Genomic DNA, 18936 nt, shown 5'->3' with positions numbered 1-18936 from the left:
CATCCCTCCCCTCATAAGCATGTTCATGGATCCTGTGTAACTGTACCTTAAATAACAAGAATTGTCAAGAGCTGGTGAGTGCAGCCATTTTTTGTTCTTTCTTACTATTATTTATTAATTGTATTATTCTTACATTTGAATAAATAAAGTATATATGGATTCTAGACTCCCGATTCTTTAGAATCGGGCTGCCATCTAGTCTAATATATAATTGCCTAGAATACTACTTCCTGCAATTTGTGCCAACTTCCTGTCCGGAGCTAATGTGCGGAGCTAATGTCCGGAGCTAATGTCCGGAGCTAATGTCCGGAGCTAATGTCCGGAGATAAGTGACGTCAACAGTGTCCAGTGTCTGATTGGTCGCTCGCAGCAGGCGGCAACCAATCAGAAACGTGCCGTACTGTGACACACTCCGCCCGCCATTTTGGTGTGATTTTTGAATTTTTACCTCACAGCAAGTTTCTACTGCGTGGAGGCGGGCCCAGTGACGTTGCTCTTCAAGCTCCTGCCGAATTTCGTCAAAAAAATGATAATACCATTTACCAAAACTATATATATTTAGTTGTGAAGTGGTTCAGTGACATTTTCACACCAATTTTGAACTTTTGTTTGGTGTTTTCTCCATATACTGCCTATTATTTTTGTTCTTTCTTACTATTATTTATTAATGGTATTATTCTTACATTTGAATAAATAAAGTATATATGGATTCTAGACTCCCGATTCTTTAGAATCGGGCTGCCATCTAGTATAATATAAGGGATCAGACGATCACCGGTTTAAATTGCTTCAAGTGACTAAAAAAGTAAAACATTTAAAAAGTTATTAAAAATAGAAAAAAAATTCAAATTTGAATCACCGACTTTTCAGATATATAAAGACAATTAAAATATAAATATATTTGGTATTTCAGTATCCATAAAAGTCCAGTCTATCAAAATTGAAAATGAATTGCCCTCTATGGCAAACGTCGTAAAGAGAAAATAAAATGAAACCCCAGAATTGAGGTTTTTCACTCCACACGTTCTGAAAAAAATGTAAGTAACTTAGAATGTCGTATGTAATCCAGGATGGTATAAATGATAATGTTAGCTTGCTGCAGATAGAGACAAGCCCTTGTACAGCAATATCAATGGAAAGGTAAAAACGTTACTCGTGAAAAACGTTCAATATCTGTTTTCTCCTCAGTTCTTAAATTTGAATGACTGACTGTGTGATCGTGTTGTGTGTTTTTTTTTTTTTTTTTTTTAAATCTAGTAGCGCTTAGCAATTGATTTGCTGAAAATGAATTAAATGCAAAGAATTAAGTCTGTCTTCTGTCTTTCAACTGTTTTTAATGGATACCCATAGGCTTTTATTAGCGCGACTGGTCCGCAAAGTGATGAGAGGAGATTATCCTCCAGGTCTTGTGTATCTGACACATTGATCCATGCACACATCTATTATAAAAGTGAAACCATGAATCTCTATGGGTCCGTATGCTGAATGAGAAAAAGAAAACGGACAGGACAGAGGTATCTATGATGTTTTCCCTGTCAGGCAGAAGAGGATCAGACATATGATTTCAGTTTATCTCATCTTTTGATTCCTCTGAGATAAACAGTTGGGGTGTCTGGTGGCCACATCTCATTTCCCCTATTGATATGGTTTTGGATTGTCTGAAGGGACTGTTCTGTGAGTGACCATGTCATTTTTAGAACAATCCTTATCCACTGTAGGATTCTGATCATTCTATATAGGACTTTAGTGCATTTTAGATGTTTATCTAACGATTGATATGATAATATGGGTTCCGGTCGTGGTTGAGTTATTTCTACGTGCTGTCTTATTCACTCACAGTACAATGAGTTTTTAGAAGTGCGTAGCTGAAAAATTAGGAGTGGCTATCGGGACTACCATGTTGCTTTTTTTTCTAGGTAGCTTCATCATGGTTTGCACTTTGTCTCATGCTGGTTAAGGTAAATTCATTGCGACTCTTTACTCATGGGGCTGCTGAGCGCAGATGGAAAAGATCCCACTCCAATGAGCACTTCATCGCATTCAAACAGTCCCTCACTACTTTCAAGACCACACTCGCCACAGCTAAACAAACCTACTTCTCATCTCTCATATCCTCCCTGTCTGACAACACTAAACAGTTATTCAACACCTTCAATTCTCTCCTCCGTCCCCCAGCACCATCTCCCTCCCCACTCATCTCAGCTGAAGACTTTACCTCATTTTTCAAGCAGAAGATTGAGAACATCCGAGACAGTTTTAGTGGACAACCCCCAGAGCCCTTCCTCCCAACTACCCAGCCCTCCACCTCCAAAACCAACTTCTCCACCATTACAGAAGATCGACTCTCCACTCTACTCTCAAGATCGCATCTCACCACCTGTGCACTTGACCCGATCCCATCCCACTTTATCCCAAACCTCCCCACAGTCTTCATCCCAACCCTAACCAATCTCTTCAACCTATCACTAACAACTGGCGTTTTCCCCTCAAGCTTTAAGCATGCCTCAATCACACCTATCCTCAAAAAGCCCTCTCTTGACCCATCCTCTGTATCTAGCTATTGCCCTATATCACTTATTCCTTATGCCTCAAAAATACTGGAACACGTGCATCTTGAACTGTCCTCTATCTTCCTGCTCCCACTTCGTCCATTTCAATCAGGCTTCCAGTCACACCACTCCACTGAAACTGCCTTAACTAAGGTCACCAATGACCTATTAACCGCCAAGAGCAAACAACACTACTCTATCCTCCTCCTCCTGGACCTGTCCTCTGCCTTTGACACAGTGGACCATTCCCTGTTGCTGCGGACCCTCTCATCCCTTGGCATCACAGACTTGGCCCTATCCTGGATCTCGTCATACGTAACTGACCGGACATTCAGCGTCTCCCACTCACACACCACCTCCTCACCTCGCCCCCTATCTGTCGGAGTCCTGCAAGGTTCAGTTTTAGGGCCCCTGCTCTTCTCCATCTACACCTTTGGCCTGGGACAGCTTATAGAATCTCATGGCTTTCAGTATCATCTCTATGCTGACGACACACAGATTTACATCTCTGGACCAGATATCACCACCCTACTAACCAGAATCCCTCAATGTCTGTCCACTATTTCATCCTTCTTCTCTGCTAGATTTCTAAAACTTTAACATGGACAAAACAGTTCATCATCTTTTCCCTCATCTCACGCGACCCCCCCCCCCCCCCCCCAACGAACCTATCCATTACAGTAAATGGCTGCCCACTCTCCCCAGTCCCACAAGCTCACTGTCTTGGGGTAATCCTTGACACTGGTCTCTCCTTCAAACCACATATCCAAGCCCTTTCCACTTCCTGCCACCTTCAACTCAAAAATATTTTACGGATCCGTACATTCCTAAACCAAGAATCTGCAAAAACCCTAGTCCATGCCCTCATAATCTCCCAAAGGAAGAAAGAACACAAAAACCGAACTAATGCCCAAACAGTAATGCAAATAATTTTATTTATAAATAAATACACTAAATGATAGGGGGGAAAGGAAACCAAAAAGAGGCACAGTACCAGGAAGACGGAGCAATAAACAGTCCTGCTATGATAAAATAATGAAGTGGTACAAGATGGATAAATAAATATATGTATATATATATGTGACACCACAGAACTGAAAAGCTATGAATACACACAGAAATATAAAATTTAAATAAATGCACAAAAAAAAAAAAAAAAAAGGAAGTGCAATATATGGCGGTACACTTAAAAAAGGCCAAAGGTACTCAATAGGCTAAAGTGCACACAGAAATATACCAAATGCCATAAAATGTGTGTATATATGGATACACCAGTATAAGGTGCAACCAGTGCAAAAAAGTGAAGCCAAGGTACGAATAAATAAAGTGCAAATGTGCGACCAAAAATAATTACACTGGTAAAAGGAATATGAATGCAGGTGCCTGCTACCTAAATCAGGGCGTATGTCATGACATCACAAATAGTAGATCATAAATAACAAATATCCTATGGTAGTGATATCCATAGGATATTTGTTATTTATGATCTACTATTTGTGATGTCATGACATACGCCCTGATTTAGGTAGCAGGCACCTGCATTCATATTCCTTTTACCAGTGTAATTATTTTTGGTCGCACATTTGCACTTTATTTATTCGTACCTTGGCTTCACTTTTTTGCACTGGTTGCACCTTATACTGGTGTATCCATATATACACACATTTTATGGCATTTGGTATATTTCTGTGTGCACTTTAGCCTATTGAGTACCTTTGGCCTTTTTTAAGTGTACCGCCATATATTGCACTTCCTTTTTTTTGTGCATTTATTTCATTTTATATTTCTGTGTGTATTCATAGCTTTTCAGTTCTGTGGTGTCACATATATATATATATATATATATATATATATATATATATATATATATATATATATATATATATATATATATATTTATATATTTATTTATCCATCTTGTACCACTTCATTATTTTATCATAGCAGGACTGTTTATTGCTCCGTCTTCCTGGTATTGTGCCTCTTTTTGGTTTCCTTTCCCAACTATCATTTAGTGTATTTATTTATAAATAAAATTATTTGCATTACTGTTTGGGCATTAGTTCGGTTTTTGTGTTCTTTCTTCCTTTGTATAATTTTTCCGATTTGTCCTCTATTATGTCCATTACGGGATACATATAATTATATATGCCAATTCTTATTGTGAACTGTACACTCTACCTTGATATTCATTTTTATAAGAGCATTAGGCATTTATGTATCCCTTGCCTTGAGTTTTTATTTACCTCATAATCTCCCGCCTAGACTACTGTACCTTCCTACTCTGTGGCTTCCTCTAACACTCTCGCACCCCTCCAGTCTCAACTCTGCTGCTCGACTAATCTACCTGTCCCCCCGCTATTCCCTGGCCTCTCCCCTCCGTCAATCCCTTCACTGGCTCCACATTACCCAGAGACTCCACTTCAAAAGCCAAACCATGACTGAGGACTCTCCATTTTAAATATTTTTCTAACCATGACATACAAAGCCATCCACAACCTGTCTCCTCCATACGTCTGTGAGCTCGTCTCCCGGTACTTTCCTGCAAGCAACCTCCGATCCTCACAAGATCTCCTTCTCTACTCCGCTCTTATCTCCTCTTCCCACAATCGCATACAAGATTTCTCTCGCGCATCACCCCTACTCTGGAACTTTCTACCACAACATATCAGACTCTCGCCTACCATCGAAACCTTCCAAAAGAACCTCAAGACCTACCTCTTCCGACAAGCCTACAACCTGCAGTAACCACTGATCGACCTAACCGCTGCATGAACCGCTCTACCCTCACCTACTGCATCCTCACCCATCCCTTGTAGATTGTGAGCCATCGTGGGCAGGGTCCTCACTCGTCCTGTACCAGTTATGACTTCTATTGTTCAAGATTATTGTACTTGTTTTTATTATGTATACCCCTCCTCACATGTAAAGCGCCATGGAATAAATGGCGCAATAATAATAATAATAGTGCCAAACCTGTAAATGTCTTCTGACAAGGTTATCGATATAAAAGGTCTTTTGTTTTGGGTGATTATTTGGTAGGTCGTCAATGACTTCCAATGAAGCACATTATCAATGAATGTTAATTTATCATCAATCAATAATAATTTCTTGTCTGCTTCAGATTCCAGCTGTGTTGATGAACCTATCACTGGGGCTCGCAGTTGGTGGACACATGATGCCCGCGTCCCTCTTTTGTTCCTGCACGCTGTGATTTGCTCATGTCTATAAGAAGGAAGGATGGCTCATGGTATTCCCTCGCAAGGCAAAGTGACAGTAGCGGTGGACGAATATAGTTCCAATCCCACTCAGGCATTCACACACTATAACATCAACCAAAGCCGATTCCAACCTCCTCATGTCCACATGTAAGTACAGCCCTTTATTATTGCCTTCATGAACTCCATGCATAAATGCTTTAAAGAATTGATCTATTCTCAAAACCTATTCAACTGAAACTGCAAGTTTAGTTAAGGTGGACGTATCACTCTGCACGTGGACGACTTTGGAAATGCTCATGAGGCCACGATTAACAATTTATTGTACTTCTGTATGTAATACAAGCGATCAGACAATCACAGGTTTATAGTTTTTTTTTTTCCCGTGAGGGGACTAAAGTAAAAATTTTAAAGAAAGTTATTAAAGATTTTAAAAAAATATTAAAATCGCCCTCTTTTTTTTTTTTTTTCTATTAAAAATCAAGAAAAGAATAATAATATTCTTATCGCCACTTTCATAAAAGTCCTGGCTATCAAAATCTAAAAGTAATTAAGCCATATGGGAAATGCCATAAATAGAAAATAAAATGAAACACCAGGACTGAGGTTTTTCAGTCACCACACCCTGGTAAATCCCTGGGAAATCTTGGGTCCCTGGTGTATCTAGCAGGGATGGCATTCCGATAACCTGCACGTTTCTCCTGTGATTGGCAACAGCAGTCACATGCCCTGTGTTCAGACCTTTTAAAGGGAACAAATCACGTTTCGTGCTTGCACAGTATGCTTTCCTCAACTGCGGCCAAAACCGAAAAGCAGAAGTGCGCACTTATGTTTTTCTATTTTTTTCTGCAGTTGAGCAAAGCATACTGTGCAAACGCGAGACGTGATTTGTCTGCGCAGGCGCAAGATAGCTCAGTGTGATGAGTAGGACACAGGAGGCGTCATCCTCGTCAAGGAAGTCAAGCAGAAGCTGGAGGGAGGGGTTTAGAGGGCCAAAGCCATCCCCATCGGATCGGATGGACCCGATTAGCATACAGCATCGGAGAAATCAAAAAGGTTTTGGGGGCTGTTCAGTGTGAGTTTGGGGGTTATATAAGGATTTAGGGAATGCAGCGCAGATGCCGAGTAAGAAGATCTTTTTAGCTGCTATGTGACAACTGAAATACAAAAAGCATGGAGTCACAAACGTCCACTAAAAATATAACACAATTTTGTTAACGATATCAAAGACAGGCATACAAAAAGTATACACCTACAGTACATAGACAAGGTCAATAGATGGATTGGATGTTAAAGGAACTGCTTATCCACTAATGAGTGTCATGGATGAGGAATTGAGCCAAGGGTAATGGTACAGGTAAGGTGCCAGTGCCTAAACATACCATCACACCTTTGTTAGGTGCACCCTACCTTCTAACTAGGACTGCTGCTATAAATGTGAGAGTACCTCAGTAAATAAGTTTTATCTGCTCCAAAATAAGTTTTGTTTTTTTTTGTTTTTGTTTTTTTTTTACTTTTTATTGAAAGATGTGTAAAATGTGTAAAATCAGAGTAGTTCATCAAATCATCATCCACAATATCAATGATAAAATCATACTTTCAATGACAAAACAAACACAATAAGTAAAATAGAACATTAGACCTCATGTATTCTCAGCAGCATTGCACCATCAACCAGGAGGTTTTTTATCAAGGTTCTGAGTATGTAACAGTTCAGGTTATAAAAAGCAAATATTCCTGAGTTCACATAGAGCATCACGTTCATGCACTGAAAAAGAGAGACCTCAGGGATTATATCTTGCGGTTGAAGAAATCACAGCACCAGCGGCTAGGTGTGTCAAGGGTGAGTCACATCACCACCTTTCCCAAATTCTATGAAATTTCTGGGGACAACCCTGTATAATATGTTCTCATTTGGAAATATATCGTTCACTAATTTTTTCCACTGATTGATTGAAGGAGACTTTCGCCCCATCCACCTCAGCGCTATCGCTTTCCTAGCCATAAACAGAGCCTCTCTGAGAAATATTCTGTCATAATGAGTCCACATTTTATTCATCCACAACACCTAACACACACAGCTCTGGACTACATTCAACAGGTATCCCAAGTATCCTTTCTAGTGTAAAAATCACATCCTTCCAATATCTTCTTATAATTCTACAATCCCAAATGAGATTCCAAAAATCCACTCTGTCCTCCCCACATCTATGACATTCATCATTTACTCTTCTACCGGATTTTTTGCCGTCTACTCGGGGTCAAATAGGATTGGTGGAACATACATAATTGAATTAATTTGTTATTTGCAGCTGGAGACACCATGGTGTACGCTTCCAGTGCTTCATTCCACTGGTCATCAGTGATAGAGGGGATTAGGTGCCTCCATTTATCCTCCACAGCCAGTTGGGTAGAAGCAATTTTGGAATTTAACATGAAGGTATACAGGGAGGAAATCACACCTGTAGGTCCTTGGGTTGACAATATTCCTATTAGTGGATATCTAGATATTCGCATTCTAGGAAGTGGGAATTGGTACATTATAGCATGTCTCAGCTGCAGGTATTTGTAAAAATCGTTATGAGGGACTCCACATTTTATATGAAATTGTTCAAATGATAATAAAATTTGATTTTCAAAGATCTGATGTAGCGTTGTTATACCATATTGTTTCCAGAAACTTGGGTCTTGTAAATTCTGGAGATACGAAAGTTCAGGATTATCCCATATCCAAGTCTCCCCGACCTGGTCAGAAAACTTTAAAAGATGCTTACTTTCCCGCCAAACCTGTATTACTAAACTATGTGCAAACAGCAGGCCCCGAGGTGGTCTGTATGAACCCTCCAGATATTGTCCATGGTGTGTGTGCCCCCCAGAAAATGAATGAGATGAGCCTCTGCGTTATTGAGTCTATCATGGATTAACCAATATTTTAAGTATCGTAGTTGGCCAACTAGATAATATAGAAATAGGTCATGCACCGTATATCCACCCTCTCTTTTGGGCCTTTGTAAGGAACCAATATTTACTTTAGGCCTAGATGAGCCCCATATAAAAGCTGCCATTAAGATATGCATTTTCTTAAAGAAACCCTTGGGGACTTTAATTGATGTATATTCCAACATATATAAACACTTTGGGAGGATTATTATTTTAATTAGTCCAATTCTGCCTGCTACAGATATGGTCTCGACTCCCCCTTTCTCAAACTTTTTTTTTCATCATATCCTCGAAGGGGAATATATTGTCTCCAATAGAATGCCCAAATACTTATTTTTTTTAACTTCTTTTAAACCAAACAACACGGGTACTGTTATATTGTCCACTATTGACATAACTACCGATTTAATAAGGTCAATCGCTCTAGGAAGGGACTGTCCAATCTTATCCAGGAAGAGCACCAGGTCGTCGGCATATAATCCTACCTTATCCACCCTAGAATTTATGTTAATTCCCTCCACCAAATGATCTTGTCTAATGTTAAGTGCAATTGGTTCAACCGCCAGTGCAAAGAGCATTGGGGATAGTGGGCGGCCCTGTCTGGTCCCCCTGCTCAGATTGAAATATTCCGATAGCACGCCATTTACCAGTATATTCGCTATCGGCATGCGAGAAAGCAAGGGTTGGGGCTAAAGTTAGGGTTTGGATTACATTTACGGTTGGGATTAGGGTTGGGATTAGGGTGAGGGGTGTGTTTGGGTTAGGGTTTCAGTTAGAATTGGTTGGTTTTCACTGTTTAGGCACATCAGGGGCTCTCCTAACGCGACATAGCGTCCGATCTCAATTCCATCCAATTCTGCGTTGTAAAAGTAAAACCGTGCTCCTTATCTTCCGAGCTCTCCCGTGCGCTCAAACAGGGGTTTACCCCAACATGTCGGTTATCGGCGTACTCGGGACAAATTGGACAACAACGTTTGGGGTCCAATTTCTCCTGTTACCCTTGGGAAAATACAAAACCTGGGGTTAAAGCACAATTTTTGTGGAAACAATAATATTTTTTATTCTCACGGCTCTGTGTTATAAACAGTAGTCAAACACTTGGGGGTTCAAAGTTCTCACAACACATCTAGATAAGTTCTTTGGGGGTCTAGTTTCTAATATTGGGTCACTTTTGGGGGGTTTCTACTGTTTAGGTACATCAGGGGCTCTGCAAATGCAACGTGATGCCTACAGACCAATCCATCTAAGTCTGCATTCCAAATGGAGCTCCTTCCTTCCGAGCTCTGCCATGCGCCCAAACGGTGGTTCCCACCCACATATGGGGTATCAGCGTACTCGGGACAAATTGGACAACAACTTTTGGCATCCAATTTCTCCTGTTACCCTTGGGAAAATACAAAACTGGGGGCTAAAATATAATTTTTTAAAATAATTTGTATTTTCACGGCTCTGCATTATAAACTGTAATGAAACACTTGGAGTTCCAAAGTTCTCACAACACATCTAGATAAGTTCCTTAGGGGGTCTACTTTCCAAAATGGTGTCACTTGTGGGTGGTTTCAATGTTTAGGCACATCAGGGGCCTATCTCAATTCCAGTCAATTTTACATTGAAAAGTCAAACGGCACTCCTTCCCTTCCGAGCTCTGCCATGCGCCCAAACAGTGGTTTACCCACACATATGGGGTATTGGCGTACTCAGGACAAATTTTACAACAACTCTTGGGGTCCAATTTCTCCTGTTACCCTTGGTAAATAAAACAAATTTGGAGCTGAAGTAAATTTTTTGTGAAATTAAAGTGAAATGTTCATTTTTTTTTTGTAAACATTCCAAAAATTCATGTGAAACACCTGAAGGGTTAATAAACTTCTTGAATGTGGTTCACCTTGAGGGGAGCCGTTTTTAGAATGGTATCACACTTGGGTATTTTCTATCATATAGACCCCTCAAAGTGACTTCAAATGTGATATGGCCCTAAAAAAAAAAAAATGTTGTTGTAAAAATGAGAAATTGCTGGTCAACTTTTAACCCTTATAACTCCCTAACAAAAAAAAATCTGGTTCCAAAATTGTGCTTATGTAAAGAAGAAATGTGGGAAATGTTACTTAAGTATTTTGTGTGACATATCTCTGTGATTTAAGGGCATAAAAATTCAAAGTTGGAAAATTGCGAAATTTTCAAAATTTTTGCCAAATTTCCATTTTTTTCACCAATAAATGCAGGAAATATCAAAGAAATTTTACAACTGTCATGAAGTACAATATGTCATGAGAAAATATTGTCAGAATCACTGGGATCCGTTGAAGCGTTCCATAGTTATAACCTCATAAAGGGACAGTGGTCAGAATTGTAAAAATTGGCCCGGCCATTAACGTGCAAACCACCCTTGGGGGTAAAGGGGTTAAATAGGACATTTGGAGGGGGACAAAGCTCTCTGACTACTTCTACTGGTAAATCCTGATGTCTGATTGCCTTTCAAATTGCCGTTGGAGATCAAGTCTGTGCTATTTAACCTTTTAAAGAGCTTTTCAAAATAATAATCAATATTATCTGGTGTATAGCACTGATACAGGAGTTTAGGAATTTTGCTGTGGACAGTGGTGGGAATATGCTAGGATTGAATCGGAGAGCTCAAGATGAACAGGTACCTTCTCGATCAATGTGTAAAGTATTTGTTATAGACTGGCCTTCCATAGTCAGTCATTACACACTTAGGAGAAAAAAGGATCATCCCCATTCTCCTATCTAAGTGTGAGCTTCAATCAAGTCCTGCACTGACCTGTGGATCTGCAGCAGCCGCCATTAATATATGTCCTTCCTTTAATCTCACCAGGTGAGTAGTTTTCTTGGTGGGCAACTTTGTGTAACGTTTGATAAGACCCTATTTGCGCTTTTGTGTCTCCCTCTTTTTACTGAATAGTCAGTCATTATTAACGTGAGCTTCAGTAGGATAACTGGTCACTGCCAGGAAGCCACATATGTGCCAGTTATGGACTCGTGTACCGTTTCCCATCTTTATTGTACTACTAATTCCTGCGACACCCTCCATCACCTGTAAAAATAAAAATAATAAATAAATTAACAGTATACTCCCTGTTCCAACATAATCCATTTAATAGCAACTGTCCCATGATGATCTACCCTATAGAGCTGTCACTTCAGGAGATTTGACCGCTTTACATGGCCTCCAGTGACACACTGAAAGGAGATAATGGCTCCTGCAGTGTTATCACTGAGGGTTCACTGGAATTCATGCTCTCACTTTACGGCACTGCTGCATGAGAATTTTCCCACACAGCGATTTCACAAGTGACAGCAGGAACTCCAGTGACTTCTGACGGCAGAGTGCTCCACAGTGGGAGGATACCTGCTGTCATTGCATCACTGGAGGCCCCTGGAGAGCAGTCACATCTCCCGATGTGACAGCTCTACTCGGGAGATCGTCGTGGGACACTGGTTATTAAATGTATTACGTTGGAACAGGGAGTATACTATAGGTTTATTATTTTTAATTTTTTTTTAAAGGTGATCGAGGGCGTCGGGAATTAGCTGTATGATGAGTATGTACTGTGTATGTGTTTTTCTTTTTTTACACTTGAGCACAGTAGCAGTATGATGGGACTACTGTCCCATCATCGTCGGCTAGCTGTCACTGTAGCAGGCATAGCCGGATGCGACTATTAGTCACTCGCAGACAGATGCACGCATAGTCTCCGCCCATGCACATAGTCTCCGCTCACACACTCTTCCTCCTCCCGATCTGAAGCTTTTCTCGCACGCAACTCCGCAGCATAACCGCAGATCTTATTAAACCTGCGGATTTGCCTGTTTCAATAGTAGTCAATGGGTGCAGAAACGCTGCAGATCCGTCAAAAAATGAACATGCTGCGGAAAATAAAACGCTGCAAATCCGCACGTGTTTTTCCGCAGCATGTGCACACCAATTCTCAATTTCCCTTTAACATTGGTGGTGCGATACACTTCAGATTTGATGCAGTTCCGCGCGTCCAAAAACACTGCGGAAACGCATCAAAATCCGCAATGTCTGCACATAGCCTTATGATTTAAGTTTCTGCTGTAAATTACATTAACTAGTAATGGCCATACAATACTCAAAAGAATAAAATTCTGGGTGCTCGAGCAAGGATTCCACTCCATGTAAATAAATGTCAAGATACTCAGGACTCAAAAGATTCTGAAATATATTTTTTTATTAAGGCAATCCAAAAATATTGAGTGACATTTCAATGTCCAGCACCATGCAATTTGCTAATTTGCTATTGTCTCTGCTAATCTAAGATCTGCCATACTTTCAGCAATCCGAGTTTGATGAAGGCCCTTATTTTAAGGCCAAAATGTCACTGAATATTTAAGGATTGTCTTAATAAAAAAATATATTTCATGAACGCTGGAGTGCCTAGTATCTTGATACATAGATTATAGTAAATTTGTCAGGTTGTGGAACCCTCCACCCACCTCGTCATCCTCCATCTCTTTCCATGTCCTACCAAAAGTATCCACAATTTTTCACAAATGAGGCTTGCTGTAAAAATTTGTGACTGATCTCACCACAATTCTACTTCATGCCACCAATGATATTTTCCCTACCTGTAGAGGCCACCGGCTCGTAACATCTCTACTGTGGACAGACAATCAATACAACATATAGCACATAACATTGGAGATGATTCACTTAAGTCAGACAGGACAGAGATTGGGTGGCATTTCTGATGCGAGCAATGCAGTCAGGAAGATGATGACCGCAGTCTGCTCTCGGTTACTAAGATCAATTCTGTTTCAGCATCTGTCTGCCGAGAGGAGTAAATATATTCACTTGCCTCTTGTGGACATTAACCTGTTGCCTTTCACAAGGATCTGCAGTGCATTTTCCTCATATATACTGTCAGGAATGTCAATCTGAAATTTCTCCTTTACTGATAAACTCTTATGCCGCCAGAAATTGTGTCCCGCTGCGGTTTGTGTTGGTGCACATTTCCTATCTAGATTTGCAAAGATTAAGGTTTATGACGCCTAACGGGTGTTCTATGGATTGGCATAATAAAAGGGTGTTCATAGTGCCCATTACAGCGCTTCTCAATGGAGAGAGCCATTTCTCAGTATTTGGTAAAGAGATTGCATTTATACTGATCCTTATTAGTCGTATACTGCATGGGTTATCAATAGATATTGCAGTGCTGATTTTATTTTTAAAATATATTTTTTCCCACCCCAAAATACCCATCTATTAGTAAAAAAAGCAACCATTACTCTCCTCCAAGGGGCTGCTGCCAGTCTCTATCTTCCTACAGTGGTGATTGTCACATACAGCCGGTCACCATTGCAAGTCAATGGTGATGATTATCTGCAACGGTCACATAGAAAATAACCTAATGACATCCAATACATGTAATACTCCTAGACAACTCTTTTACTAGTTGGGCCACCCTTAGCAGCAAAAACTGCAATCAAGCGATTGTGATAACTGGCAATGAGTCTTTTTACAAAGCTCTGAAGAAATATTGGCCCACCCATCTTTGCAGAATTGTTGTAATTCAGCCACATTGGAGGGTTTCTGAGCATGAACCGCCTTTTTAAGGTCATGCCACAGCATCTCGATCTGATAAAGGTCAGGACTTTGACCAGGTCACTCTGGCTATTCTGAGGTGGACTTGCTGGTGTGTTTTGGATCATTGTCCTGCTGCATAACCCAAGTGCGCTTCAGCTTGAGGCCATGAACAGATGGCCAGCCATTCTCCTTCAGGATGTTTTGGCAGACAGCAGTATTTGTGGTTCCATTTACTACAGCAAGTCTTCCAGGTCCCGAAGCAGCAAACAGACTCAGACCATCACACTACCACCAGCATAATTTAGTGTTGGTATAATGTTACTTTTACACCAGATGTAATGAGACCTACAACTTCCAAAAGTCCAACTTTTGTCTCGCCAGGCCACAGAGTATTCTACCAAAAGTCTTGGGGATCATCAAGATGTTTTCTGGCAAAACTGAGCCAACCTTTTATGTTCTTACTAGATGGTGGCCCGATTCTAACGCATCGGGTATTCTAGAATATACATGTCCACGTAGTATATTGCACAGCCCACGTAGTATATTGCCCAGCCACGTAGTATATTGCTCAGTCACGCAGTATATTGCACAGCGATGTAGTATACTGCCCAGTCACGTAGTATATTGGCCAATCACGTAGTATATTGCCCAGCCACGTAGTATATTGCCCAGCCACGTATGTAACTGGTTAAAAAAGACTTAAAATAAAAATTAAACATACTCGCCCTCCGAAGGCCCCTTGTAGTCCTGGCACCTGTGTGCGGTGCACGCGGCAGCTTCCGGTCCCAGGGTTGGTATGAGCGCAGGACCTGTGATGACATCACGGTAGGTCCTTCTCGCATAGCATCCTTGCCACCGGAAGCGGCCGCTTGCACTGCCGAGGACAACGCGACATCGGAGGGTGAGAATAACGTTTTTTTTTAATTATTATTTTTATTATTATTTGTAACATTACATCTTTTTACTATTGATGCTGCATACGCAGCATCAATTGTTATGAACTGGTGATTTAGAACCAAAATGGACCTGGTGGTTAAGAGCACTGAAAATGACCTGATAGCTACTAATAACATAGGACGAGCTCTGAGACGTGGGAACTCTGCTGACCGCAATCCCTAATCCTATCACACCACACTAGAGGTAGCCGTGGAGCGCTCCTGACCAGACCTAGGCGCCTCGGGCACAACCTGAGAAACTAGCTAGCCCTGAAGATAGAAAAATAAGTCTACCTTGCCTCAGAGAAATTCCCCAAAGGAAAAGGCAGCCCCCCACATATAATGACTGTGAGTAAAGATGAAAATACAAACACAGAGATGAAATAGATTTTAGCAAAGTGAGGCCCGACTTACTGAATAGACCGAGGATATGAAAGATAGCTTTGCGGTCAGCACAAAAACCTACAAACAACCACGCAGAGGGCGCAAAAAGACCCTCCGCACCGACTAACGGTACGGAGGTGCTCCCTCTGCGTCCCAGAGCTTCCAGCAAGCAAAACAAACCAATATAGCAAGCTGGACAGAAAAAATAGCAAACAAAAGTAACACAAGCAGAACTTAGCTTATGCAGGGCAGACAGGCCACAAGAACGATCCAGGAGAGAGCAAGACCAATACTGGAACATTGACTCGAGGCCAGGAACAAAGAACTAGGTGGAGTTAAATAGAACAGCACCTAACGACTTAACCTCGTCACCTGAGGAAGGAAACTCAGAAGCCGCAGCCCCACTCACATCCACCAAAGGAAGCTCATGGACAGAACCAGCCAAAGTACCACTCATGACCACAGGAGGGAGCCTGACCACAGAATTCACAACAGTACCCCCCCCCTTGAGGAGGGGTCACCGAACCCTCACCAGAGCCCCCAGGCCGACCAGGATGAGCCAAATGAAAGGCACGAACCAGATCGGCAGCATGAACATCAGAGGCAAGGACCCAGGAATTATCTTCCTGACCATAACCCTTCCACTTAACCAGGTACTGGAGTTTCCGTCTCGAAATACGAGAATCCAAAATCTTCTCCACTATATACTCCAACTCCCCCCTCAACCAAAACCGGGGCAGGATGATCAACAGATGGAACCACAGGTGCCACGTATCTCCGCAACAATGACCTATGGAATACATTATGGATGGAAAAAGAAGCTGGGAGGGTCAAACGAAAAGACACAGGATTAAGAACCTCAGAAATCCTATACGGACCAATGAAACGAGGCTTAAACTTAGGAGAGGAAACTTTCATAGGAATATAACGAGACGACAACCAAACCAAATCCCCAACACGAAGTCGGGGACCCACACAGCGCCTGCGGTTAGCGAAACGTTGAGCCTTCTCCTGGGACAATGTCCAATTTAACCACTACATGAGTCCAAATCTGCTGCAACCTATTCGTCACCTGAGGAAGGAAACTCAGAAGCCGCAGCCCCATTCACATCCACCAAAGGAAGCTCATGCACAGAACCAGCCGAAGTACCACTCATGACCACAGGAGGGAGCCTGACCACAGAATTCACAACAGTAAAAAAAAAATCCTTTACGTAACTCCGCATAGTGGCGTGCTCAGGCACAGACAAATTAAACAGTCGAACTTTAGGAAATTTACTACCAGGAATCAAATCGATGGCACAATCGCAATCCCTATGCGGAGGTAGGGCACTGGACTTGGGCTCATCAAATACATCCCGGTAATCTGACAAGAACTCTGGGACCTCAGAAGGGGTGGATGATGAAATAGACAGGAATGGAACATCACCATGTACCCCCTGACAACCTCAGCTGGACACAGACATAGATTTCCAATCCAATACTGGGTTATGGACTTGTAGCCATGGCAACCCCAACACGACCACATCATGCAGATTATGCAACACCAAAAAGCGAATATCCTCCTGATGCGCAGGAGCCATGCACATGGTCAGTTGGGTCCAGTACTGAGGCTTATTCTTGGCCAAAGGCGTAGCATCAATTCCCCTCAATGGAATAGGATACTGCAAATGCTCCAAGAAAAACCCACAGCGCCTAGCATACTCCAAGTCCATCAAATTCAGGGCAGCGCCTGAGTCCACAAATGCCATGACAGAATAGGATGACAAAGAGCAGATCAAAGTAACGGACAAAAGAAATTTCGACTGTACCGTACCAATGGTGGCAGACCTAGCGAACCGCTTAGTGCGCCTAGGACAATCGGAGATAGCATGAGTGGAATCACCACAGTAAAAACACAGCCCATTCCGACGTCTATGTTCTTGCCGTTCAGCTCTGGTCAAAGTCCTATCACATTGCATAGGCTCAGGTTTATGCTCAGATAATACCGCCAAATGGTGCACAGTTTTACGCTCACGTAAGCGTCGACCGATCTGAATGGCCAAAGACATAGACTCATTCAGACCAGCAGGCATAGGAAATCCCACCATGACATCCTTAAGGGCTTCAGAGAGACCCTTTCTGAAAATTGCTGCCAGCGCACATTCATTCCATTGAGTGAGCACAGACCACTTCCTAAACTTCTGACAATATATCTCTACCTCATCCTGACCCTGACACAGAGCCAGCAAATTTTTCTCTGCCTGATCCACTGAATTAGGTTCATCATACAGCAATCCGAGCGCCAGAAAAAACGCATCAATATCACATAATGCAGGATTCCCTGGCGCAAGGGAAAATGCCCAGTCTTGAGGGTCGCCACGTAATAAAGAAATAATGATCTTAACTTGTTGAACTGGGTCACCAGAGGAGCAGGGTTTCAAAGCCAGAAATAGTTTACAATTTTTTTTAAAACTCAGAAACTTAGCTCTATCTCCAGAAAACAAATCAGGAATAGGAATTCTAGGTTCTAACATAGAATTCTGAACCACAAAGTCTTGAATATTTTGTACTCTTGCAGTGAGATGATCAACACCAGAAGACAGGCCTTTAATGTCCATCACTACACCTGTGTCCTGAACCACCCAAATGTCTAGGAGAAAAGAAAGACAAAACACAGTGCAGAGAAAAAAAAATGGTCTCAGAACTTCTCTTTTCCCTCTATTGAGAAGCATTAGTACTTTGGGCCTCCAGTACTGTTATGAACTGGTGATTTAGAACTAAAATGGACCTGGTGGTTAAGAGCACTGAAAATGACCTGATAGCTACTAATAACATAGGACGAGCTCTGAGACGTGGGAACTCTGCTGACCGCAATCCCTAATCCTATCACACCACACTAGAGGTAGCCGTGGAGCGCTCCTGACCAGATCTAGGCGCCTCGGGCACAGCCTGAGAAACTAGCTAGCCCTGAAGATAGAAAAATAAGCCTACCTTGCCTCAGAGAAATTCCCCAAAGGAAAAGGCAGCCCCCCACATATAATGACTGTGAGTAAAGATGAAAATACAAACACAGAGATGAAATAGATTTTAGCAAAGTGAGGCCCGACTTACTGAATAGACCGAGGATAGGAAAGATAGCTTTGCGGTCAGCACAAAAACCTACAAACAACCACGCAGAGGGCGCAAAAAGACCCTACGCACCGACTAACGGTACGGAGGTGCTCCCTCTGCGTCCCAGAGCTTCCAGCAAGCAAAACAAACCAATATAGCAAGCTGGACAGAAAAAATAGCAAACAAAAGTAACACAAGCAGAACTTAGCTTATGCAGGGCAGACAGGCCACAAGAACGATCCAGGAGAGAG

General features: G+C 41.8%; 1 protein-coding gene across 4 annotated transcripts in view; it reads left to right on the top strand.

Annotated features, from left to right (window-relative positions):
* MPPED2 (metallophosphoesterase domain containing 2) overlaps positions 1–18936 on the top strand; it is a 289645-nt gene that overhangs the window by 45941 nt on the left and 224768 nt on the right. For all 4 annotated transcript variants that reach the window (XM_069740571.1, XM_069740572.1, XM_069740574.1 and 1 more), the window contains exon 2: positions 5674–5917. In XM_069740571.1, coding sequence (XP_069596672.1) covers positions 5790–5917 — 128 coding nt within the window. In that variant the 5' untranslated portion in view covers positions 5674–5789. The remainder of the gene's footprint in view (positions 1–5673; positions 5918–18936) is intronic.

Source organism: Ranitomeya imitator, chromosome 9 (assembly GCF_032444005.1).
Source record: "Ranitomeya imitator isolate aRanImi1 chromosome 9, aRanImi1.pri, whole genome shotgun sequence".
In the NCBI taxonomy this organism is placed as follows: Eukaryota; Metazoa; Chordata; class Amphibia; order Anura; family Dendrobatidae; genus Ranitomeya; species Ranitomeya imitator.
This window is presented reverse-complemented; position numbering and strand designations above follow the sequence as displayed.